At 40.4% G+C, this 24,946-nt stretch overlaps 1 protein-coding gene across 1 annotated transcript; it reads left to right on the top strand.

Moving 5' to 3' along the window:
• The first annotated feature begins 7,542 nt into the window (after positions 1-7,542).
• Positions 7,543-23,721, top strand: kiaa0232 (KIAA0232 ortholog). Its single transcript, XM_008435063.2, has 9 exons — positions 7,543-7,940; positions 10,345-10,456; positions 10,542-10,904; positions 11,010-11,150; positions 14,886-14,955; positions 15,066-15,150; positions 15,771-19,152; positions 19,234-19,342; positions 20,671-23,721. Exons 3-9 carry the CDS (start codon positions 10,683-10,685, stop codon positions 20,685-20,687), a joined length of 4,026 nt encoding a protein of 1,341 aa, XP_008433285.1. The 5' UTR covers positions 7,543-7,940; positions 10,345-10,456; positions 10,542-10,682; the 3' UTR covers positions 20,688-23,721.
• Positions 23,722-24,946: the final 1,225 nt, after the last annotated feature.

The following is a 24,946-nucleotide window of genomic DNA, read 5'->3' as shown; positions in this document are numbered from 1 at the left end:
CCCTCCACAAAGACAGTAAGCTACAACAGGTCAATGCTGGAGAAACTGATTTTTCAAAGAGTTCTGTATCCAAGCATATTAATGGAAAGTTGAACGGAAGAAAACATTTGGTAAAGGACCAGTCAAGATTTTGGGGAAACTTCATAACAAATGGACTGAGGCTGGAGTCACAGCAAGGGCCACTACAGACAAATCCGACTCATGGGCTGCAAATGTCATAATCCTCATGTCAAGTCAGTCTTGATTTAGAGACGATGTCAGAAATGTCTGACCTCGACAGAGGAGAAAAGAACTGGACTGTTGCTCAAAGTTTTGTTCTCTGATGAAATTAAAGTTAAATTGCATTTCATGTCATCTGCTGGTGTTGGTCCACTGCGTTTTCTAAAATCTACAGCCAACAAAGCCGTCAGCCAGGAAATGGTAGATGGTTGTGGTAAAATTTCTGGCAGCTTTCTGGAATCACGGGAAGATATTCCTAAACCAAAAGACACCAAATGTAACATTTCGAAAATAAATCTGCTTAATGGAAACAGGCCCATTTAGAAAAAACTCTTGCTTTGCAATGAAAAGGTTTGGCGCTAGGTGGAGGTGTTTTTTTTTTGGACATATTTTGCAAAACTGCAAAGAAAACTCTTTTTTCCCCATGATACGAGTCACATAGTCAACAACCAGATATTTCCAGTCATGCAAACCACGAAAAAGACGACAGGAAGTAGTTGGAGGATGATAACGCTGCTTGTGGTGAGAACAAAAGTACAGAGTCAAAGGAGTCTGTCAAGTCTGCTCTGACCAACAGTGGATCTGGCTCCCTTTCATAGGTTCTGGTCAGAGAAGAGAGACTTGATTGGGCAATAGGTGTGAATCCCTGATAGTTATGCATCAGGGCAATCAGGAATTGTCTATTGTCAAGCAAATGGGCTTGTTACTTAATGCATGAAATTCAGTTTCAGTTCTGATGGTCTTGCCATTTGTCTATTGTCAAGAAAAGGGGCTTGTCACTTAATGCATGAAATGCAGTCTCAGTTCTGGCCGGGGAAGTATCACCCAGATTGTCTCCTGGATCACAGACATTCCCTGCTGTTACATGACACTGTGGAAGTCTTTAGGAGAGCAAGAGACCAATCTCCCGATGAGATCATGCAGGCACAATATAAAGCACAAACGGGGCGAGGGGCGCATTCTAATATTGGATGGAAAATGGATGGATGGACACCGCAATTGTAAAAATTTTTTGCATTAGTGGAATATTAATTTTTGTGCAGATTTGTAATGGAAACATTGCTATGACAGAAACCATCTCATGTAGATCCTGCTGAAATAAACTATTTTGAATAAAAACACAAGATCACACATTTCCCCCTTTTTCTGGCTTTGTTGCATGAGTGTTGTGAGTCTAGAAAGAACATGTTGTACCCTAAATAGCCGTGGTCCCGCTATAGAAAGAACTCAGTGACCTGTGCAAGAATTTGCAGCGAGTAAAAGAAAAAGCTTTGCTGCTGCTTGTCTGACTGACACACAATAAAAATAACTGGAACTGGAATAAGTGGGTCAAACAAATGTCATGAAAACCACCTAAGTGAAAAATAGAAGGAGCCCAAGAAAGAAGAACCAAGTTGAGGATAGGAGATACACGGACATTTAGCATTTAGTTCAGCCGTGAAAAGCTTACAGTCTGCAACGTGTAGTAGTTCATTCTAAAGTTTAGGCTACGCTCTTCTGATTTGAATAAAGAATAAAGTAATACAATGTGTCATACTTTTATATTTATCTATCTTTTATGATTTATAAGTTGTTGTTGTTGTTGTTGTTTTTTTTATGAAAGGCGCGGTTGACAGAACTGTTGCCTTGTAGCAAGAAGAAAGCCTGGGGTTCAAACTCCGGCATGTTCTCGCCGGGTACTCCAGCTTCCTCCCACAGTCCAGAAACATGACTGTTAAGGTAATTGGCCTTTCTAAATTTCCCTAAGATCTGAATGTGCGTGTGCGTGCGTGTGTGCATGGTTGTTTGTGCTGTGTCTCTCTGTGTTACCCGGTGATGAACTGGCAACTTGCCCAATGACCGCTGGAGATAGGCACCAGCTCCCGTGACCCTGCACAGACAGGCGGGTAAAGACAATGAATGGATGTTTAAATGAAGAGATACACAGTAGGTCAAACCAATTATATGTTTTATCAGTTTTAGAAGCTGCAGATTAAGCATCTTAACCTCAGTGGTTTGAGGAAAGCAACAATCATCTCCAAGTTAGGACACTGTATTCTGGAATCTGCTCTAGAACACAATCTCACTGAGATACTGCAAGTTCTATTTTTGTTCTTGGCTTGTAGCTACTAATTTCTGATCTTCCACTGAACATGTTTCAGCCTGAACATGTTTCTGCAATGCAGAACTGTACCCACTCTTCAGAAATTCAGAAATAATTTATTGATCCCAAAGGGGGAAAAAGATGTTGTCAGAACTCATATCATCCAAGTATCTTCAACGAGTTGATGCAGACTGTCATGCTGTGGGCTGGTAATCAGTCATGGGACAAATCTGAGGAGGCCTCTGACTGAAGAAGCTGTTGCTGTCTGACAGTCACATGAGTGTCATACATGACTGTCATGATGTGCTTAATATCCAGTGACGGATGATATTTCACCGTAGCGTGTTATGACACCCTCAGCCGTAGGCAAGCACTGCTAATCTACCTCATTTGCTTTTGCAGCTATTGATTAGGAAATCCTGAATTTTCAGGGTGATGCTCCGGGTTAGTTTTCCATCAGCTGTGATGATTTTGATCATGCACCCTGGAGAGGTTAGTTTCTCCAAAATCACTTAATATTTGTCTGTAGCCAGTTGCCATGTCCTGCTGATGCTGTCTGTGCTCTTCTGCCGCAATTGATAAAAAGGTTTAGACGTCAGGTTTTGCCTGTCTGGCCAACTACTGGGTCTCATTGCAGATTGAAAATGGTGGCTGAGATGTCGACATAAACTCACAGGCCAGTCTGCTGCCAGTCATATTGCCTGATCGTAATACCTGGCTAGCTCTGGCTTGAACCAGCCCTGAGGTGATTCCGAAAAAAGGGGAAGAACCACGTCATGTCTGCAAACGGAGACGAATCTGGTCAGGGTTGGCTGGGGGAGAACAGGTTAAAGCCATACACATGGAGAAGAGGCTGTGGAAAACTACAAAAATTCTACAGAGGAGATAAACTGAGTCAAGCTTGGACTATGCTGTGCTGTGCGGTGAGCATAGTTGCTGAAAAACCTCGTCTGTGTTGACTCCAAATTGCAAATTACAGACCTAAAAGCATAGAAATTCTGACTTTCATTAGACATGTAGCCATAGAATTACCCACTCTTTGACCACTGACTATTATAATGCAATTCACATTTACAGTACATTGTTAAACTGAACCTTCAGTGCAGTGCAGAAGTACACCAATTCCCCTTTTTTTCTAATCTGACTTGCAACAAAACCTCTCTGCAAGCCAGAGCATGATCCCAGTAACACGTTCCAGTAAATGAAAATGAGGAGATTGCCAACAATCAGGGGAATACACAGACATTAACAGGTTCATGGGAGCTGAGTTTGTCTTTATTATCACACATCTGATTGGTCGGCAATAATGGCTGACATAGAATAAAAGCTGGCTGCCAGCAAAAACATTGCATAACTGTGAGCAGAAGAGGGAGAAAAATATCCTGCACTCAGACAGGCAGCAGTGAAGGTCTGTGTGAAGAACATGCAGTGGGGCAACAACACAGAAACTGAAAGCAGACTGTGGTAAACAGGTCTGGAGATCATAAAGAGGAACTAAAGTCATATGGCTTTGATGAAGGCGGAGATTAGAGTGTTGCTCAACGATCCCTATTGGTCCCTTTGATTAAATTATTTGGCTGTGATTGGTCTCTGCACAGGCTACTATTTAAATTCACTAAAAGGATTACTTTGAGAAGTGTGTCAGCTCAAGAGCCAAGAATCACTTGCTGCTCTTGTGGCTTTAGTGAATGCTGACATATGACTGGATGCTGATGATGTTATTGATGATGATGATGATGATGATGATGATGATGATGATGATGATGATGATGATGATGATGATGATGATGATGATGATGATGATGATGATGATGATGNATGATGATGATGATGATGATGATGATGATGATGATGATGATGATGATGATGATGATGATGATGATGATGATGATGATGATGATGATGATGATGATTAACAGGTTTCATGAGAACAGTCAGATTATCTAGATAACCTCTGATTAACTGCAATTGTCTAAGATAAACCAAATGCAACAAAAAAATTCCAAACCATACCTGTCAGGTCTGGTTGGTCAAACATGCAAACATGTGTCTGCTACCTTTGCAGGCACCTTCAGTAAAACTATGTAAAAAGCTTCAAATATTTCCCTCTTTAGTGGCAGAGCCTTGCCATTGTCTTCCTACGCAGTTTCGCTCGGTTCTAATCTCGCTTTAAAAGCTCAGTCTGGGTTTCTCCCATTCACTTGGATTTCTCCGGTAGAATTTCTACGTTGCCAGTTAGCGAGCAGAAGGAGGAGTTGTGAACAATACACTTCTCTGCACCTTTTTCGAATTGCAATCTGCCTGTAGTTTTGGCAATGGCATCAAAGGATGTGAACGAAGCCATTCAGTCTTCAGCCGTTCAGTATTTGGATGCGTGCTGGCCGCGCATCCAAATACTGAATTAACATCAACAGCTGCCACATTCAGATCTGTACTTTTCTACAGTGCAGACAATTTCCGGTTAGCTTCATAGCATCGTCATAGGCAAATGTTAGCGATTGGGTAACATTTAAAACTTCAATAGAGTCCATGCCTCCAGGAAGCCATCGTTTATCACTAGCGTAGAGTCCAGACCGTCTGCCACAAGAGGCTGGTTTTTTCTGAGCTAATTGGATAATCTAATTTTAAAAAATTTCCACCTTCAATTTGATTTTTAAAAAATATTTTAACCAGCAAAATGGGAGCAAATAAGTCTTTACAAATTCCAGGTGGTTCAGTTATTGGGTTGATTTTTGATTCTTCAAATCAAGCTGGATAGTAAAGGAGGGAGGTGAAGAAAATATCCAAATACTATGGTCATATGGTCAAACAGTTCTACTGTAGGTTCATCAGACCACCGGACATGTCTTGAGAAATAAAGATGTTTGTCTCTGTGTGCATTTGCAAACTGCAATCTGTCTTTTAAATCCTCCTTTAGGAGCACCGGCTTCATCCTTTCTGAGCAACCTTTCAGCCAATGACTGTACAGGACATGTTTCACTGTGAGAAATAGTAATCATTCGGTATGCAAACTTCTGATTTCAAAGACATTAATAAATACATCCCTGACATATTCTTTCTCTCAATATTGTGGCATCTAGAAAAATAGAAATAGTGTTGGTAATTCCAGCTGACCCATAACAAGAGAAGGTTGGTGTGATTAAGCAGTGAGATTAAAAAAATGTGTGTCTTTTTATTCAGTCTGTGTAAGTTTCCGGTTTCAAATTCAGCTTCAATAGACACAACTTGAAATGTAAAAAGCATTTCCTCAAACGAGCTGCCAATACAGACATCATTGTGGTCTTGTTTTTGTTTTTTTTAGGAGTGAAAAAGATCTGCCCTCATGCCTCTAAACAGGGTAAACCATCTTCCTGAAAGAGGATTATAAGGAATCTTATAACTGTGCCAGATGCTCTAAATCGACTTTCAATTAGTAGTGCCGAATGAGGAAGCTGTCAGAGCATAAAGCTCGGAGCAAAAAAATGCTAAATCGTGGCCTGCAGTTCGAGGCTGAAACGAGATCTTATCAGCGTCAGGGAGGACAGAAACGTTGACGAGGCAGAACGATTCCAATAATGATTAGGATGATTCATAAAAGGACATGCAGGATATTGACTGTGGAGACTGACACGGCTTTCACTTGGCTTTGCGTCTGTAAGGTCAGCGGGCCGTCGGGTATCTTTGTTCTGGTTCCAGATACAAATCAAAAGCTTATCTGTTAAAAACCCCTGAGGGATCCTCTGGACTGCTGCTAACTACACACAAACTAGCTCTGCTATTTATCAGCAGTGTCTCATGTACACACATATAGATCCTGACTTTACTCCTCAAACTCCTTTCCAGAACCCCTCTATGTTTTTTAGCTGCTAGCATGACAATGAGGCAGTGTTTTTATGTCATCTGGACAGTGGTGCAGACAGCAGGGCAATAGACTCCAACTCATGTAACGCTACAGGTGGTGACCCCTGTGGTCAGGCCTCACATTACACACCTTTGATTTATGGAAGAGGGTCAGTCTGGAGAATCCTCCAATACACACTGACTTTCTTTATTTATTTAGAAAAAAATCAAAGAAAAGAAAGAAAAATCCTCATACACATACTGTACACATGCAATGTAAGAATCGGCCATTTTAGTTATGTTATTCTTTATTGTATCCATGTGTCAAAAATAGATGAGACCGTATTATATCAATATCTTACATAGAAAACATATTTTTTATTAACTTTTTTGAGGATTATTTTTACTGTTATTATTTTAACTGTATGTAGGTTGTGTGTTGATGTTCTTATAACCAGTAAGAACATCTTAGAGTGGATGTATGTACAGAAGGTTTTTATTTTTTAGTTTTTTGTGCTGATGTTCTATCTTTATTATATTTAACTGAATCATCTAAGAACATCCCATATTATTTTACTGTTTCTGTATATCACTCGTCTTCCATATAGCTATTTAAAAATATTATTGTGTACCTTTTATTGAATATATTTATGCTTGTATATTGCGCTAGTTCCTTAGTAATTCTGTTTCACAAAGTCACTTTACCTGTCGATATACATGTGCTTTTCATTTTTCATTGTTCTTATTTTTAAAAAAGTGTATATAAAAAAATCTACAGAATCCACAAAAAAATCTACAAAAAATCTAAAGTGTCAGTTTTTGTGATGCATTGAAATGGGCAATCTGACATATATTCTGTAGTATTTAAATGAAAAACTAAATAATTTGTTGGAGGTAAAATTGTAAAATGCTGCAGAAAACTGGTTGTGTAAAAGTATACAGACATGATACTTTAGGATATGTATCAACTTAAGGTCCGAGGGCCGACTTTTTATGTGGCCGACAGCTAGATTTATACTGACTTACTAGGAGACCTGGGTACAATTGGTTGCATCAGATTTTATTTAGGAATTTCAGAGTAAAGAGAGATGAAAGAAATGAATACCATGCTTGACAGATTTGAATTTGAAAATCAAAAAATAAACAAACATTAAATTCTAAAATATTATTTTTCTTTCTGTAAGGTGCTATTTTGTCTACCACAAATTATATTATAATGTATTCAGGCTGAAAAATCTTAAGGGCATCAATACTTTTACAGGGTGCTTTAACTATTGTCAAATGTAGATAAGATAATCCAATTGTAACTTTGTGAATATCAACATTGGTCACATTGATTGAAGTATTTATTGTACAGCACAATCTCTGCATTCAGTATTGCTCAGTGCCTTTCAATTTTCACTTTGTGTGAGAGCAAACTGTGGGAGTACTAGTTGGACTTCTGATGCAATACTCCAGGCGGAGGAATCAAACCTACCGCAGCGGGACGGTAGAGGTTTGCCTTGTTGCCTAGATACGAACGCGGAGGGTGGCGCATTCAATAGTCGTATGTGAATGAAACTGGCTCGTTGAAGGTGGACATTGTGGTTCCGCGTATCACCCGTCATCGACGAATGACCTTCCTGGACGGGAGCCCGAATGTCGCCGGTTTCGCTGACGCTCTGGTGAAGAAGCGCTAGATGCGAAAACAGCGCCATTTCTGTCGGCGTCCATGATACGCGCTGCTACCGCAGCAGATTCCAGAGCTCGAGCTCGGAACGGCAGCGGGAGAGAACTAGCCGCTCCCCTTTCGCTGCTTCTTTACTTCAGGCCACGGCAGGTGAGTAAACCGTCTCCGGTGGTGTTCTTTACATGTTGAGCTTCTCTTGCTCCCGCTTGGTGAATAATGTTAAGTTTGTTAACTCCTTCGCCTTATGACGATATGGCGCACATTTGTTGAGGGAAAAAAACGTCTGACTGTCTTCTGGTACGGTGCAGCCGCTGTTCCTCCCCCTCGGTCACAACAACAAGCGTAGCTACGTGAAAGCTAACGTTAGCTTTCAAATGGTTCCAGCCTTTTTGGACGCATTTACTCCTATTGTTGGCATTATGATATTTAAAGCCCGGTTCTTTTCGACTGCAAATTCGGCCTAATATTTGACGTATTTGTGTTTGTCGTCATTTTAATGGAAAGCCGTAAAAGCAGTATAACGCCACCACTGAGCGCAACCTCCCTTCACCTGCCTGTAACAAAGTGTTCTGTTCTTAATGGCAGGCATACGGCAACATCGTCATTAACCGCAAACGCCTAAAAGTATTCTGGGGTAATATACCTATGTCATACGATTAAAAGAGAGATACGTTTGTGACAGAATACGTGAAGCTCCAGGTAGCTAACTTGGCTAACATGAGCTAAAGGTCGGTGGTCCAGCTAACCTTGCGGTTTGACTGCAAAGCGACATAAATATCGCCATTTAATAACAGAAGTCACTATCGCCGTGTGTTTATTAAACAGCTGTACTGTTACCTAATGTTGTTCCACCTAGTTACGGAGCTTGCCTTAACACAGCGCAGTATTGTTTTTGCCACAAACTGCCGGTGTGTAACGCCATGTACAGCTGAAACCTTTTAAAATTATTGTAGTGTTATTTCTTCTTAGCTTCTCATGCTTCGCACGTTTGTTTGCGAAAACGTATAAATTACGAAGTGTCTTGGGAAAGATTTTATTGTAATTAAGTGCATGTTGTATACAGAGAACGGCCGTAAGGGTAAGTTTGACTTGCTGAATGAAGTTAGTATGTTGACAGCGCAGACAGAAACTGGCAGCCGGGGCTAATGCGCGTACAAGAGAACTGCTGGCTTCTCGACAACGGTCAGCCATATTTAGAAACCGCCGTGCCGGCCGGGCTCGTTAACCTCTCAGCTGTTCTCCCTCAGGGTGCCTGTGACTCAGTGTTATTGTGCATAAGGGTGCGGATCGCTCAAGTCGTATGGTAGCGCATAGCAAAGCTCCTTATCTTGCCCTTTTGACGTCTCCGACGGGTGACTCTGTAAATGCCACCGCTGAATGACGCCCGGATCAACCAATCAAATCTCCACAGTCTCCATTTGCTCGTCACGTCGTCGGTGTCCGAACCCGCAGTTTCACCATCTGAAACGCATGCTTTCTGTATTCCCTGCCCACTTCCACCCCTTCCCCCCCCGCCCCCCTAGCTGTCAAAAGTGGCTCACAGCGGCGGCGGCGATCCAGGACAACGCGTTTTGCCATGCTCTTTACTATTTTTGAGAATGGATATAAGTCGAAGTAAATGTGTTCGAGGATTATTCTTTTTTTTTTTTTGCTTTAATTCATGAATTTCAAAACAGACCTCGCTTTAACTGTTTTCATCTTCTAGTAAGCACAGGCTAGTGTGGGACTTCAGCATTATTTACGCACAAGTTATAATCAAGAATTATTTCTAACTATTATTACTGTCATAATAATGGTCTTTGTAGCATAAATATATTAGTTGGATAGAATTTTTTTGCCTTCATTTACATTTCCGATATTTATTTTTTAGTTTAATGAGCTAATTCTCATTTTATTCGAGTTCATATTTTAAAGGACTAATAAAGGAGATTCTGGAGGAGCCTTGATAGGCATATTAGTTTTAAATCTAGTAGAAAATGAAGGAATCAACCAATTTTGTCTCTAACCTCAAATATTGCACCAAAGTGCTGTCAATTGATTCTGATTCATCGTTGTCACAGTAAATTCCTATTCATGTTTAAAAATCAAACCCACAACCGTCCTTTTTATCAGTGATTGATAGTTTTACTATTTTCTCCATTATTTGTTCAATGAAAGCATCAGTAAATACCAATAAATTTGAAAATCCATTTACCGTGGGCAGCTTAGTGAAACAAATCCCACATCTTTGTGACTGGTGTCCTAAAGAAGTGCACTGCAAAAGAGAATGTTTTTCCAAATCTCTATTTGAGGTTGTGGGGTTGTATTTGCTCTGACTCACAGTCATACAGTTGCATAAAAAAGAAGTAATAAACAGCTGTTATTGTCACTTTTATCGTGACCGGAAAGTATTGTGATAAAACTTTAAGTCCGTATCGCCCAGCCCTATAATCACTCGTATTTTAACCGTAAACTGTGAAGAAGTTTTCTCGATACCTGAATATTTTGAGATGTAAATATGCTGCATTTTCCTTATTCTGCATAAAAACTCATACAGGCTGGTTTTGTGTTCCAGATTGTGCCGGTGCAGTAAGACCCAGTCCCACCATGGACCTCTCTGCCTGAGACAGAAACACGTCTTGTGTTTTGCTCAGCGGCCGTGAGCTTTCAGCAGCCATGCCTCGCCAGTAAAATCACCTTTCCTTTTTTATTTTCTTTTCTTTCTTTTTGCTTAAAGCAATAAAAAAGCATCCTACATGCCTCCCCATGTAGAGCCCCTTAAGTACATCCTGCTGGAGTGACGCCCCACCCTCACCTCATCGTCCAGATCGGCTCCGCCTCGTCCCTTTTCGCCTTCGCTAGCTTCCCGCCATGAGGCTGCTCTGCCTGAAGATGGCCTACACCTGAGGTCCCATGCGTCCCGTGAGCACCGATTCAGACGGTCCTGCTCCTGAGAACCTCTCTTGCCCCTTCCCCCTGCCCGCTTCAGAGATGTCCTTGCTCCAGTCGCTGGGGCCGGTGCAGAGCTGGCTCGGCCAGGAGCTCGAGAAGTGTGGGATCGACGCCATGATCTACACCCGCTACGTCCTGAGCCTTCTCCTGCACGACAGCTACGACTACGACCTGCAGGACCAGGTGAGCTCTCATTCAACCAAAGAAGAGAAACCCTAAAAGTCATTGTTTCTGTTTTTGAATTGTCACATAAGTGATTTTTATTGTTCTTTTTTTTTCTTTTTCTAGGAGAATGACATCTTCCTGGGATGGGAGAAAGGAGCCGGAAAGAAGTGGGGCAAGGGCAAGAAGAAAGGAGGGACCGACCTGAGTCTAGAGGAGATAAAGAAGCAAGCCGCCGTGCAATGCCTTCGCTCTGCATCTGATGAAGTAAGCTCTGTTCTACGCAGCGGTTGAAATCCTGTGGTTATCAGCTTCTGTTAGTCAACTTGGGTGTTAAGTTTCTGAAATGTTTGAAATAATCTCTAATCTTGGTTGAGGGAAATCCTCACTGAATTCCACCTTTAGCAATGACCTAACCTGATAATAAAAACTGTTCTTTGTATGTTTATAAGTATTCACACCTCTTAACAATTTCAGATTTTATGTTATAAAAATAGACATGCAGAAAATAATGTGCAGTTGTGCAGTGGAAGGAAGCTTTCAGTTTTTTAGTAAAAAAAAAAAGAAAACGACAAAAAAAAAAAAAAAAMAGCAGACTTATGTGGGTGTGCTTTATTATTTTACCCTATTTACTCTGACGAATAAAATCCATTGCAACCTTTAAAACTCGTACACTATATAAGCACTCAATCTTTTGTGTGATTTAAAGTCAGTTTGGGTACAGATGTGCTTTGTTGGAGAATATTAATGAACAAATAGCAAAATAATGGCCAAGGAACCGAAGAGGGTAAGTGTAGGTAATGTAAAGCAGGCGTCCGCAGCCTTTCCTCTCGCTGCTACAGAATAAAACTCGTCTAGAGCTGCAAAAATGTTCTATACATGTGCTACATAAATGTTTTAACAACATTAAACTAAAATTGTTTCCTGTTTTCAGATTTTGGAATAAAATTAATCAACTATTACAAGAGGGGAGAAAAACAATTTTGTAGAACCATATGAGCCTTTTCTATAAATATACATAATGAAGAAAGATAAGTAGCATAGTTTGAAGATAGTTACTTTTAAAAGTCTGCCGTAGATATTAAAAGCAGGTTTTGCACAAGAACTTATAGAAAAGATCTTGAAATGTCAATTTCTTTTTGCATAATTAAAATTTTTTTTCTTTTTGTAAGACTCACAGAAAATATGCCAAAACTTCCAAAAATTAGAAAAAAATTGTTTAAAAAAGTAACTAAAAATGAATAACAATAAAAAAGTTTATGAAAACATAATAAATTAAGTACTAATAAAAAATATAATTGAATTAAAGCAGAGTATAAATGAGAGATTTACAGATTTCTCTGTTAAATAAACATAAATAAAACCATAAATATTCCTGCCCCGCTTCAGGATGATGCAAGTTTTGTGTTGATTCCACATAAAATTCACTCTGGTCTCTGTTCACACTCTGACAAACCCCGCCCCCCCAAATTTTGAAATGAACACGTTTACTAGGCACCGTGTGCTTTAAGAATCGACTATATTGGTCTTTGTTATTTAGGTGAAGTCAGGCGGATGTTGATTGCATGACTCACAACAGATAAGCAATGAACAAAGCTGGGTCAAAGAGGGAAGCCAGAGCATTGAAAAAGGGAAGATCTGGACTGAAAATGCATAGTCACCTTATTTGGCCGGGTGGCTGTAGCTTTTCTCATCATCAGGTCAGCACTCCAGCTTTCACCAAGCATAAAGCCATACTGTCCTGTGTTTTATAATTAATGAAGACCAAAAGGAACAGAAAAAAACATTTACTACAACCTGGCAGAAAAACGCACTTCTGTTTCTGTGTAAAAAGGAAACGGAAATATTGTTTTCTTCCATGACTAAATGGCAGTTTGCTTTAGTCGACGCAACATGAAAAGGTGGAGAGAAAGATCTGCAACACGGGAGCGGTGTCATGCTCCTCTCTGGGGGCCGGACTCTGTGCTCTGTATTCTTAAGCAGTAAGCGCGGCATGTGATTGCAGTAAAGCTGGCCGGCTGTCAGCTGACCGGCATTAGCAGCTATGCAGGAGGAAATAAAAGGACTGGAGCGAAGCGCTACAGCAACACTTTCTATTTCGGACCAGACCAGAGTGCAGCAGTAATCGGTCAGGTTGGAAACAAGAGCAGCTGTTTTGTGGTTTTTGTTGATTACAAACCCTAAGTTTGTAAATGAAGTAATTCATATTGTGTAGCTTAATTTAAGAAGGCAGTAAATTACAAGGATGTGTTTGCAGTAAATGTTAGCTGATGAAAGCAGTGGATGAAACTCATTGTTCTGCTGCTTTCTTTATTTTTGGAAGGATGTATGCGCTCCTGTTAAATGAACATGCCTATGGTGTCACAAATCAGCTGGCTGCAGTCGTAGCCGCTGGCCTTTGTTTACTTTGTTAGTACAAGCATTCCTTCCTCAGCATTAGTCATCTTATCTGATTTGACTGAAAAAAACAAGCTGATTGGCCTCTCTGTGCTGAATGTAGGGTACTCAAATTTCAAACTTGGTACTGATGCTAAGAAAAATAATCAATACTATTTTTGATATCGCTGTAACGTTTTATGGAAGCACATAGTTCTTTCTAGTTAAGAGAAAACAAATATGATTTAATTACAATATGAGAATATTTTAACCTTCTGATTTGGGAAAAAGCTGACTGTTGCGGTGTTGCTGTGGGAGGGGAGGACAATGCGATAATTTAGAAAATGTGAACGGGTCGGTTTGTAGCTATTTTGATGACTATTTCATTTTGGACCCCCCAATTTTGGAAAAGTCTAGAATTGTCAAAATCAAAACTAGCAAAACTGGCTGTGCTTTGATGGACTTAAACTTTTTTTGTCGAAGGTAGCAAATCACATATATTTAGCACTTTAACTCTTATGTTAATGAGAAGAGTTTGAAACGGGAGGGACTAAGCGCTACAACTGGCTGACAGCTCAGTGTATAGGAGCAGAGAGAGATGGAGAAAAACAGAAATGTGCTTTTATTTCTAATCTTTATCCTCAACATAGAGCCTCTAAAACTACACACAGAAGAAATCTGGATATTTTTCTATAAAAGCCCTGGTGCTTTGACCATTAAGTTTTAGTTATGATACTTCCGAGATCTTATTTATTTCTACCTACTTATAGATTCTCAGCCATCCAGGACATGGCAAAACCAAAAAAGATTTAAACATAAAGCAACTTGGCAAGTTATAATTTAATTAACACATAATTTGTATGAGAGCCACTACAATAAAACAATATTTATGAGGAATTTTATCAAGTGGAGTTGATCATTAAAGCTTGTATTTATTTATTTATAGCCATACATTTTTGTAATTTTGTACCAGAGATTATATCTGTGCCACTGAATCAAGCTCATATCTAAACATTTAAATCTTAGTTTTACTTTTATGGGTCTCAATAGTTTGCTTACTGAGAAAAACACATGTATGAACATTACCGCTTACTAGTCATATTTGGTCTTACAGCTCGAACACATAAACTTCTTAAGCCACATATTACTTTACATTTCACTATAACTTTGCTGGCCCCCCTGCCCCCCTCCTAAAAGAAATTGCTCTTAAAAAAATGTCCATTTATTGTCTCGCCCCAGCCCCCAATAATGAAATGAGATTTCCTCCCTTGATCTCAAAATGACAATTTTAACACCATAATTTCTGGGACAATTTATCATCCGGTAAAATATTTTTTTACTGTGACAGACCTGTCCTAGCGGAATGCATGCCATTTGTTCCCTCTGCTGTTTCAAAGTAGTTTGCCAGATCAACTACAACTTGCAAACAGACTGCAGTCATTTTATTTTCTGGAACATGTCTTTTAATAATTGAGATGTGGCAAATTTGACCATATATATATATACACAGAGTATGCAATATGTAACAGAAACATAGCATTTAGTTTCAGTAGCTACATTCTTTTAGTTGGTTACCTGGAAAGATGTGCATCTCAAATATTCCTCTTGTTTTTGTCTTCTGTGCAGAACTCTGGAATTGAGAGTCTGGTTGAAGAGCTTTGCTCTAAACTTAAGGACATCCAAAACAAACAGAAAGGTTTGAAACTAATATTTTTCTCTTGTTTAGCTGTCTTTATTGCTGTTAAAGAAAAACACACAAATGGCAATCTTACTAAGATGTTTTGCTGTTTTTGAATCATTTTCCAGAAGAGAAACGCATTCAAAAGAAATCGGATGGCTGTCAGTCACCAGAACGTGCCGATTCGCCTTCTTCTAAGGACCAGGTGGAAATGTAAGTTTGAAGTCTGATTGTAATTTATTTTTACATTTTTACGTAAATTAAATCTTCATAAACAGCAAATTTATTTAACAAATACAGTCGATGTATCGGCCATCTCTAAGCTTTATTGCATTTTCTCATGTTGACGTTCTGAGTTTCTTACAGATGAACACTGAATTCTTAGTTTTTTTTTTTTTTTGCCATTGTCTCATTATGAGTGAATAAAGAAATTTGGATGCTGAATACATTTTTGAACTTGCTTTGGATCTTCTCTACAAAATCCTTTAAAATAGATTTGATCTTGAACTCATCTGTCAGTATGTTACACAGCTGCAGAGTTGAGGCTGATCTGATTCAATGTTGGTCTCATTAAAAAAAAAAAAAGAGTACCTTTTTGAAAGGCATTAAAGCTTGGTTAATTTGACATAAATGTGTAGGCAAACGTAATTTTTTAACATTGCTTTTTATAAGTAGAGCATTATCTTGATAGTTGTGCATTTTCTTGTAGTTTAATTTTATTTGTTCAGCTTTGTGGTCTTCTATTATCTTTGGTATAGTTTGTCACGAGTTAATAAAAGCTACTCTGATTGCAATTAATCTCCCTTTCCTCTTTTTTTTTGGTGTGACTGCAGGTACTATGAAGCCTTTCCTCCTTTGTCAGAGAAACCTGTTTGTCTCCAAGAGATCATGACGGTGTGGAACAAGGCCAAGGCCTGCACATACTCCAGTTCATCATCCTCTGCAGCTCCACAAACCAGCACAGACACCTCTTCCCCCAAAGACTGCAACAGTGATGGTGAAGCTGCAAAAGAGCGACACCTCGAGGCATGTGGTACCATCTCTACTGTGACCAGCGAGAGAGGCCAGCAACGACGGAGCAAGAAAGAGAAGGAAAACCGATGCCATGGTGGCGCAGCAGCGGAGGAGAAGACCATCAGTCACTCTAAGAGACAGATCAGACACAGATCTGAGGGCAAATATCGACCCAGATCCTGGTCTTCTGGTTCTAGTGAGGCAGGGTCGAGCTCCAGCGGGAACCAGGGTGACACAAAGTCATCCAGAAGCAAAACAGTTAGAGTAAGGCACAAATCCAGGGAGGCTGCAAAGAACAAGAGGACACGCAACAACGGGCAGGTGAAGCTGCAGATGAAGGTGATCGATAAGGAGGAAAGAAGAAACATGGGAGCGAGTGGCGGCGGCGCGACCGGCAGCGCTGCTAAACAACCACAGCTTTATAAGAAGGGGAAGAGACCGTTGAAGGAGATTCGTAAAGAGCTGGGCTGGCTGGAAGCGAGGGAGTCTGCAGTGGAGGCCAGAAACAAAAAAGAGTACAAGGAGGAGCCCCTGTGGTACACCGAGCCCATCACGGAGTACTTTGTACCATTCAGCAGCTGTCAAAGTAAGCTTGAAACGAAGTATCGCAGCAAGGTGGGCTCTCCGGATGGCTTCGGCTTTTCTGCGGAAATGGAAAGGCTGCCTGAAAAAATCCAGGGAATCTGCATTGCCAGCGAGAGCTACCAGCGGGCCTATCTACCAGCTGGCTCGTTTGTGGACGGGCACTTCGTGGAAGCGCCTGGCGACGCGGACAATGAACCCGCCGACCTCACTGACACTTTGCGTTGCTCTCAGCCAGAAGATAGTAGAGATTTAGATGACAAGCATCTGTCTGAATTCACCGACTTCTATGAAGTCGATATTTATCAATCCATGTTGGATACTAGTGCCTCAGACACGATACAAGAGAGTCGGATCTTGAGCCTGATTCGACAGAAAAGCAAAGAGCAAGGAGACAATGAGGCAGAATGCTGTTTAGTTTTAGATGGCCTTGAGCAGCAAGGGAAAAGTGCAATACAGGCAGACTCACAGGAAGCTTCGGGAACTGTTGGGTTTTTAATGGAGGATTTTGAAAACTTGGTACATGTATGGGGGTGTTACTCACCGTCTTCTTCCGAAGACATAGACGGTGAAAGCTTCCTTGGAGACTCTCCCGTCCGGCTCTCTCCGCTGCTGGATAGTGTGTCGTTGACTCTGAGCAAGCTATCCAGACCACTAGAAGATCCGGCCGTTCCTGAAGCTGCCAGTGAAGCATCTGCTTTGGATTCATCCTGCTTCTCCCTTTTTGAGGTGCAGTGTGATGGCGCCACTTTTCCCTTCCCCCGAGACTCGCTTTCTGTCAGTCACGAAAACAATACCAGTTCTAGTAGCTGTCTTGACCCGCATTCTAATAAGCAGTCCCGCTTGCTAATATGGACCAAAAATAGTGCCTTTGACGAAACGGAACACTGTTCGAACCTATCGACGCGAACTTGCAGCCCATGGTCGCATTCAGAGGAGACTCGGTCGGACAACGAGCAGGGCAATGCTCTGGCGGAGGACGTCGCTCCGTTCGGCAGAGACGAACCAGACAGAGTCATCCCTCCTCCTCTTTCGGGTACATATCTAGAAGATGAAATCTTGGAGTTTTTGCAGGAGGACTCGGGCAAAAAGTGCGAAAAAGTCAGCGTCAGCACAGCACCCAATCAGACCTTTACCAAAAAATCTAAATTAGAGTCCATTTGTGGCATAGCGCTAGAAAGGGATGAGAGCAAACCGTACAGCACAGACGTGTTTTCAGACAACTCGAACCAACAGAGTGACGATTACAGCTCAGGGATTATAAAAGACATTTGGACCGCAATAGGAGACGGGAAATTTGCCGCATCGAAGCACGGGACAGACAAGACAGGCAAGGGGTTCTTCTCCGATGAGTCGGGCACTTGCTGTTGCAGGTGTCTTGAGGTCCAGACTAAAGGAGTTTCGGTTCAAGGACCTCAGAAAAAGGCTGTGCAGAGATCCGAGTATCGCCTTTGGGACGGCAAGAAAGAAGAACAGGACTTGGCCAAAAACAAACTCTCTAAAGTAGACGCCGCTGGGGATTACACGACTCCGTCCAAGCCCTGGGACTTGAACTCCGACAAGGAAAGTACATCGTTCATCCTCGGAGGAGTGTATGGAGAGTTGAAAACACTAAGTGGCGATAAAAACTGGGCGGTTGTGCCGCCGAGCGATAGTCAAGATAGCTTGCTGCAGTGCGCCGCTGCTGCTGCTTCCGCGTCCAGCTCCGACATGCTGACCATCACGGGCAGAGATGTATTCATGAACACGGGCAGCCGCTTCGCCCCTGGGCACCGGCCCCTATGGAGGCCCCTCGTTTCCTTTGGGCAGAGCGACCAGGCCATTAAAGGAGGCGGAGATGGATTGAATAAGGGATTTTCTCTGATCTTCCATGAAGATTTGCTCGGATCATACGGGGGCTTGCACAGAGAGGAGCAAGGTCTAGAATACCCGTTTGCATCCTTCAACCTGAACAATCCCTTCTCTCAAGTCCTCCATGTTGAGTGTTCCTTTGAGCCTGAGGACATGGCTTCTTTCAGTCCGGGATTCAAGCCCAAATCTATTCTTTGCTCGGATTCAGAGAGCGAAGCCTTCCACACTCGAATTTACGGCATCAACCGGACGCAGTACAGAGCCATCCGCATTTCACCCAGGACTCATTTCCGACCAATATCGGCCTCAGAACTGTCTCCTGGCGGTGTTAGCGATTCGGAGGCCGAGACCGACAAAGAAGAGATGAGTTTTCCCATTGCGGCGCCGGTGGACGTGTTTGACGATCCTCAGGCCGACCTCAAACCTCTGGAGGAGGACGCCGAATGCGAGGGACCTTATTACGGGAAGTCAGAACTGGAATCTGGTAAATTTTTACCAAGATTAAAGAAGTCTGGCATGGAGAAGAGTGCCCAGACCTCTCTGGATTCGCAGGAGGGCTCAAGTACCCTTCTGCCGATTGCCGAGCAAGAGAGCGGCTTGAGCTGCAAAACGGCAGCAGCAGCCATGCCGAGTGCAGGCGAACAGGTGGATGTGGGCGAGATTCAACAAGAAGAATCTGCAGAGGAAAAGCAGCCCCACTTATGTTCACCAGCAGCTCAGACCCCCAAGTACGGGATCGCTTATGACTATGTTGGCGACATGCAAGAGGTAATGAAGGTTCACAAATTGTTGCAGTTGTGAATTTCACAGAAACATTGATCGAACGTTTTCTGTTTTTTTTGTTTCTAGTTCCCTCTGTTAAATAGAAGTGGTCAGGGAGGAATTGGCAGCCAGCAAGATGAGTTCTGGTGGCAGAACACAATTTGTTCCCCTCTTTTCCCTGGTTCTCAGTGTACAGGTAAGTCCAGATTTCAAAGTGGGCTTTTTCTGTCAGATTAACTCTAAACTTCAGCCAGATGTTCCCGAATTTTCATTGTATTTTACAGGGTAATCTGTGGTCTTTCCTTTATGTGGGTAATGCACTCAGTGGTACAACTGAACAAGAATTAGAGCTCTGTTCACATATTCATAGCAACCAATGTAGTAGTGAACAAAGTAAGAGTTGGCCTATGAAAGTGACCTAACTAAAAATATTAATATTATTATTTTAAAGAAGTCAATATAGAGCAGAGGTCTCATTTTCACGGCCCGCGGGCAAATTGCGGTATGGTATAACGGTTGCTAAAAACCATTTAGTCGATAGAACTAATTTCCTTACTCTGTTGTATTCTAAGCTGTAATGAAATGCATGAAGTTTTAGTGCAGTACAAAGAAATTAAAATCTTTCAGGGGTTTTACAAATAATCTCAGATGTTGAGTCTCATGTGGGTAAAAACTATAACAACTGTAGAAAATGTTATGTCATTTTATGTTGCACTTCAAAACACTGCACTGCACTTATTTTTAACCGTTTAGGGGTTAAAAACGTGTTGCTTGGCTATTATGTCTGGCAAGTCTTTCCCAAACTCGCTTTCTCTTGACATCATATTGAAAATATTTAAGTTTTGTTGTCACCAATATGTTTTTTTAAGCACCAGAAAGTTCTTCTACAACTAAGCTTGTGTTTTATTGTGAAACACTAGCCTGATGGTATTCTCCCAACATTGAAATACAATTTTAAATAAGTGTCAAAGTTTTTAATTTTAATGCATCTTTCTATTCCATGTATGATATGGAATTATATTTGTAAACTACAAGTTCGAAGGCTTTTGAAGGATTTATGGACTTTGTCAGCTGTCTGTTAAATATCAAGCTCAAACAAGAACATTTTAATATTTAAAATTCTAGTCGTTGTTGGACTTAATTGTTGAAGATTCTGCTCAACAGTGCCATCTGGTGGGGTTTATGTCTCACTGCATTCTGTAGTTTTACAACTAGAAGTGAAGAATGATCTCATTGAATCACTGTGAATTTAAAGATAACGTTTTAGAATAAATACTAGATCTAGGAAACGGAGGCCATAAATTTAGTAGTTCAATAAAACAAACAAGTGTCATATAATATGTTATATAATATTTACTGTACTGTTCTTAGAAAAAAAATTCAGCTTTTTATTCATGGAAGACGTTCTTTTCAGTCCATCAAAAAAAATTTTAATCTAACGACCTCATTTGCTGTATCTTTTTGATGACGGTCATTCTGTTTTTAACTTTTTCTATTCTGCTTCTTTTTTTCCCTCCTCCCCAGGGAGCAGCAACATTTGACTTCTCCAGTTTTGCGGAGGACACCTGTCACCGAGAGGAGAACTTCCTCTGGTCTTGGGACTGGACCTCTACCAGCAAAAGATTCAGGAAAACCTAACGTAGGCTAATTTTTCTGAGACTCCCTCTCCAAAAACCTCCCCGTCCCAACACATAACCCTGTTGGCTTTTCATTTACTAACGTAAAAACAACAACCTTGTGTAATCAACAATCGGATCAACAAAAAGAGTGGAAAAAAAGGTTAAAAAAAAAAAAAAAAAAAAAAAAAAGTTCTGTCTTTGAGTGATGCAATGATTATTCTGCACACCAGTCCTTTTTCACATCTCACAGTTAGCTTGTAGAGATGCTTCTATTTTTCTTTTTTTTTTTTCCTTCCTTTTTTTTTTTTGTTCTATCCTCGTCCGATTCCGTTCCCACCATTTTTTTTTTTTGAGAGCGAACCAAGGTCTCTGGTGGTCGGTGCCGTCTGAATGGTTGTGCATGTTTTTGTTCGTCCAGGCAGTCTCACTCCTGTTTTATTTTTTTTCTAGTTGAAACAGATGTTGCGTTTTGAAACAACTGCTGCCCCATTCTCTACTTTCTCTGCGTTAGATTCAGAAAGAAAATACAAGGATGTGAAGATTTTTCTTTTATTTGACTTCTGTATCGGATTTGAGAGTTTAATTTATCTTGATTGTGCAACTTTCTGAATGCGAAGTAGAGAATGTACTGAGCTTTCTTCTAAATATCCTCAACTTCCCTGTGTGTGAAAAATTGTCTTGAGTTTTTTTTTGTTTGTTTTGAATGGTGATAGTCTTTTAAAGAGCTAGTTGTAGATATAGTGTGGTTTGTGAGGTTAAAAAAAAATATTTGAAACAAAAATAACCATAAATTAATGTTTTTGTCGGGGGAACCAATGGTCTCCTTCAAATTGCAATGCTGTACACAAAATTGGTTTAAAAATAATCTACATATAAAAAAAAGGTTTTGAGCTAAAGATAGTATATAAGGTGGCTCAACTGCAGCCATCTCTCCAGACATCTGAGTTGCAGCTGAAACATTTTTCTAATATATTTTTTGTGAATTCTATGGTACAAAACATTGGTGCTATTAAAATGTTCCAAAATCTTTTGAAGTTCAATAAATCTGGCTGTGATACGTTTGACATAGTTTGTAGCCAGACTCCAGAAATGCTTCGGGGTTTTTTTTTTTCATTATTATTTTTGCAAGTATGAAAATTTATGATTGAACACAGTTCTTACTTTAACATCAACTTGTTTTTTTTTAAAAAAAAGAATTATCTTACCTGTAATTTAATGATTAGTAGACATGTTTAAAAAAAAAAAAAAATCTCATGTTTGAACACGTATTTTTGAGTTCAAAGCCAACCCCCCACTGCAGAAAGGAAAGGATGACATCACGGCAGATACAAAGGAAGCAAACCTTTTAACAAGTGGCTGGGCAACCGGCTAACCACAAAGCAAAGAGGAAGTACTCTAAATTACAGGTTTATTTTGTTTTTCCCATGTGAGGTGTCTTTTTTATTTTATTTTTTTTTATTATTTTTTTTTTTTATCTTTCTTTTGGGTTTATCTTGTTGAAATATTGATTCGTGTCTTCTCCGTTTTGTGTGTGGTGGTGTAGAACTTGTGAAGACACTGGTTCAGACTGAGTGTAGTTAAAAGTTTTAACTTCCGAGAAACGGGAACGGCCGCAGAAGTGCTTCTGCGCAGTAACTCGGAACCACACCTCCTCCCGCTCCGCCCTTTGAGCTGTTATCTAGAAACCCTCTGAAGTTTTCCAGGCTTAAAAAAAAAAAAAAAAAATCAAATTGAATGAAAGCGGTTTTCTTTTTCTTCATCAAAAATTATTTTCAATGAAGATTGAAGATAACATAAGTGAACTAATTGTCTCAAGTACCACAGATGTGAAGCACAGGCTACTAAAAATCCTCCCCCTGTATCGTCATGGAGTTGCTTCCACTTTCCTGAGTGTGAATGTTGTTTAAACCCAATGATAGTTTAGCCCTGTGGTACTTTAACAAAAAAGAAAATGAAAAATCCCTTCGAGTAGTGAAACGAAGCAAACTTAACTTCAGGGTCTCGTCCCCTTTCCTTAACAGTCAAAGATACTCAGGAATTTTTTTAATATAAGCATAATCTACACTCAGACCTGTGACAGTGCAGTGATGCATTGTTTTTTTTGTTTGTTTTTTTTTTGTCGAGCAGAAATTGGTGACAGAAGTTGTTTTCAAGCATACCGCTGTAATGACTGTCATTAATGTAGAGCTATAGTTTTAATTACGAAAAAAGTAAAAAAAAAAAAAAAAAAAAAAAAATCGAAGCCATTGATTGCATAAACGGCGTGAGAGGGAATTTCAGGAGCCCTGAGTTCTATGCAATACGTTGGCGCATGTAAAAGCATTCTAAAGTATACATACGGACGCCAAGTCATGCAGCTGATTTATTTTATTTGTTGCATGCAGGGCTACTTTTGAGCGAGGGATGCCTGAGAACACAGAGGAATGTCTGAGAAATAAAGCATGCAAACGTCACACTCCATTGCTTTAAGTTGGATGAAACACATTATAGTTAAAACAGTTTAAATCGGTGAGAGAATGTTGTGCGTGTGTGTGAATGTATGCGAGAAGCAGTCACAAAAAGCACTTACATTGGATGGATTGCATCACATCTTTCTCCTCAAGTTTCATTTTTTTTAATGAGCTGTTTTAAAACAAGGAAAAATAAAAAATAAAGCCTCTCTGGCAGGAAAATGTATTCAGTGATTGTATGACGTGTTTTGAAAGGAGATGGACTTTTTGATGAAGTTTCGCCGACACTTTGGTCTGAAGTTCCGGCCTGAAGAACGCCATACGACGCTGAAAATCAGAATTTTTCTCGTCTTTTCATTCCCACCCAGAAAGATGCTCCTCCAAACCCCTCCCTCTTCCTTTATGACCCTAATAGATGTGTTCTAATTTCATGTACACCATGAGTAAATTATTTTGTTTCATTGTGGAGTTCCTTAACATCTAATAAATGAATAAAGCAAACCTCAGTCGGACTTGCTTGTTTTTTGTTCCAAGTACCAGTTCTACACTTCCACTATGTGACCTCTGGGTGGCACTAGAGTGCGTTGATGCTCCAAGCTGTGGAACCATATTTGCAAACTTATGCTACTGTGCTTTGCATTTTTTTTAAGTAAACTAATGTGGTCAGTTTAGTATCCATTGTGAAGTATTGAATAACTTTTTTTTTTGTCTATCAACTTGTAGCAGTGAGCAACCTCACTTAAGACGATCCCTTCAAAGACCATATATATATATATATATATATATATATTTAGAGTTTATTTTAGCTGCAAATAGAGCTACCATTCTCTGGAGATTGAAATGTTTGCAAAAATAGCGTTAGCTCTCGTATGGTGGATAAAAGTTTGTGAGTTGCCATGTCCTGCGTCACGTTCTCAATTGGATTTGAGTGAGGACTTTGACAGGGCCACTCTAAACCATGAATATATGTTATTCGAAACTATTAGCACTTATATTTTTAGGGTCATTGCCCTGATGGATCACTAGTTTTTATCCCGGGGTTCTGTGCTCTCTATGTTCCCATCAACTCAGGGCAGCTTCTCTCCCTGTTGAAAAAAATTATCCTTTGCTTCATGATGCTACCACTGCCGTGTTTCACATTTGGAAGGTTGTGTTCCGGGTAGTGTGGAAATAGTGCTTTGCATGTTGGGTAAAAAGTTATATTTTGGTATCCTTCCTTTTGGTAAGTTGGGGTGCCAGCAGTACCCCTAGAAAAAATTAAGGATGGTGACCAAGTCAGTAAAAATTTTGGGTGGCAGAAATTAAACCAAAAATAAATAACATTTATTTGGTTTTACTTGATTGTAGAAGATAATTCTCTATGCCTTTGTTCGTGAATTGAACATGATTCCCTGGTGGGGGGGCAGTAGGGTGGCCGTGGCCCGGCCTTGAGGGCGACAATGTCGGGTGTACAGCCCTGTCTTTTTATTGTTGAACATTTAAAATAAAATCTTAAACTGCTTCATAACTTCACCTCCGACCTGTCTGAAGTGTTCATATTCTCTGTTCTCTCATGTACTGCTACAACAGCCTTGCCAAAACAGCTGTATTTATACCGGGATTAAACCCAGGTGGACTCTTGGCTACTTAACAGGTGACTTCTAAGGACAAGTGTTCGTACCTAACTAAAACCCACGCGACATTTCGCTTCCGCCTCCCCCGCCCCACAAATACATTGAGGTTTACGGTTGT

The sequence above is a fragment of the Poecilia reticulata genome, linkage group LG18 (assembly GCF_000633615.1).
Source record: "Poecilia reticulata strain Guanapo linkage group LG18, Guppy_female_1.0+MT, whole genome shotgun sequence".
Lineage (NCBI taxonomy): Eukaryota > Metazoa > Chordata > Actinopteri > Cyprinodontiformes > Poeciliidae > Poecilia > Poecilia reticulata.
This window is presented reverse-complemented; position numbering and strand designations above follow the sequence as displayed.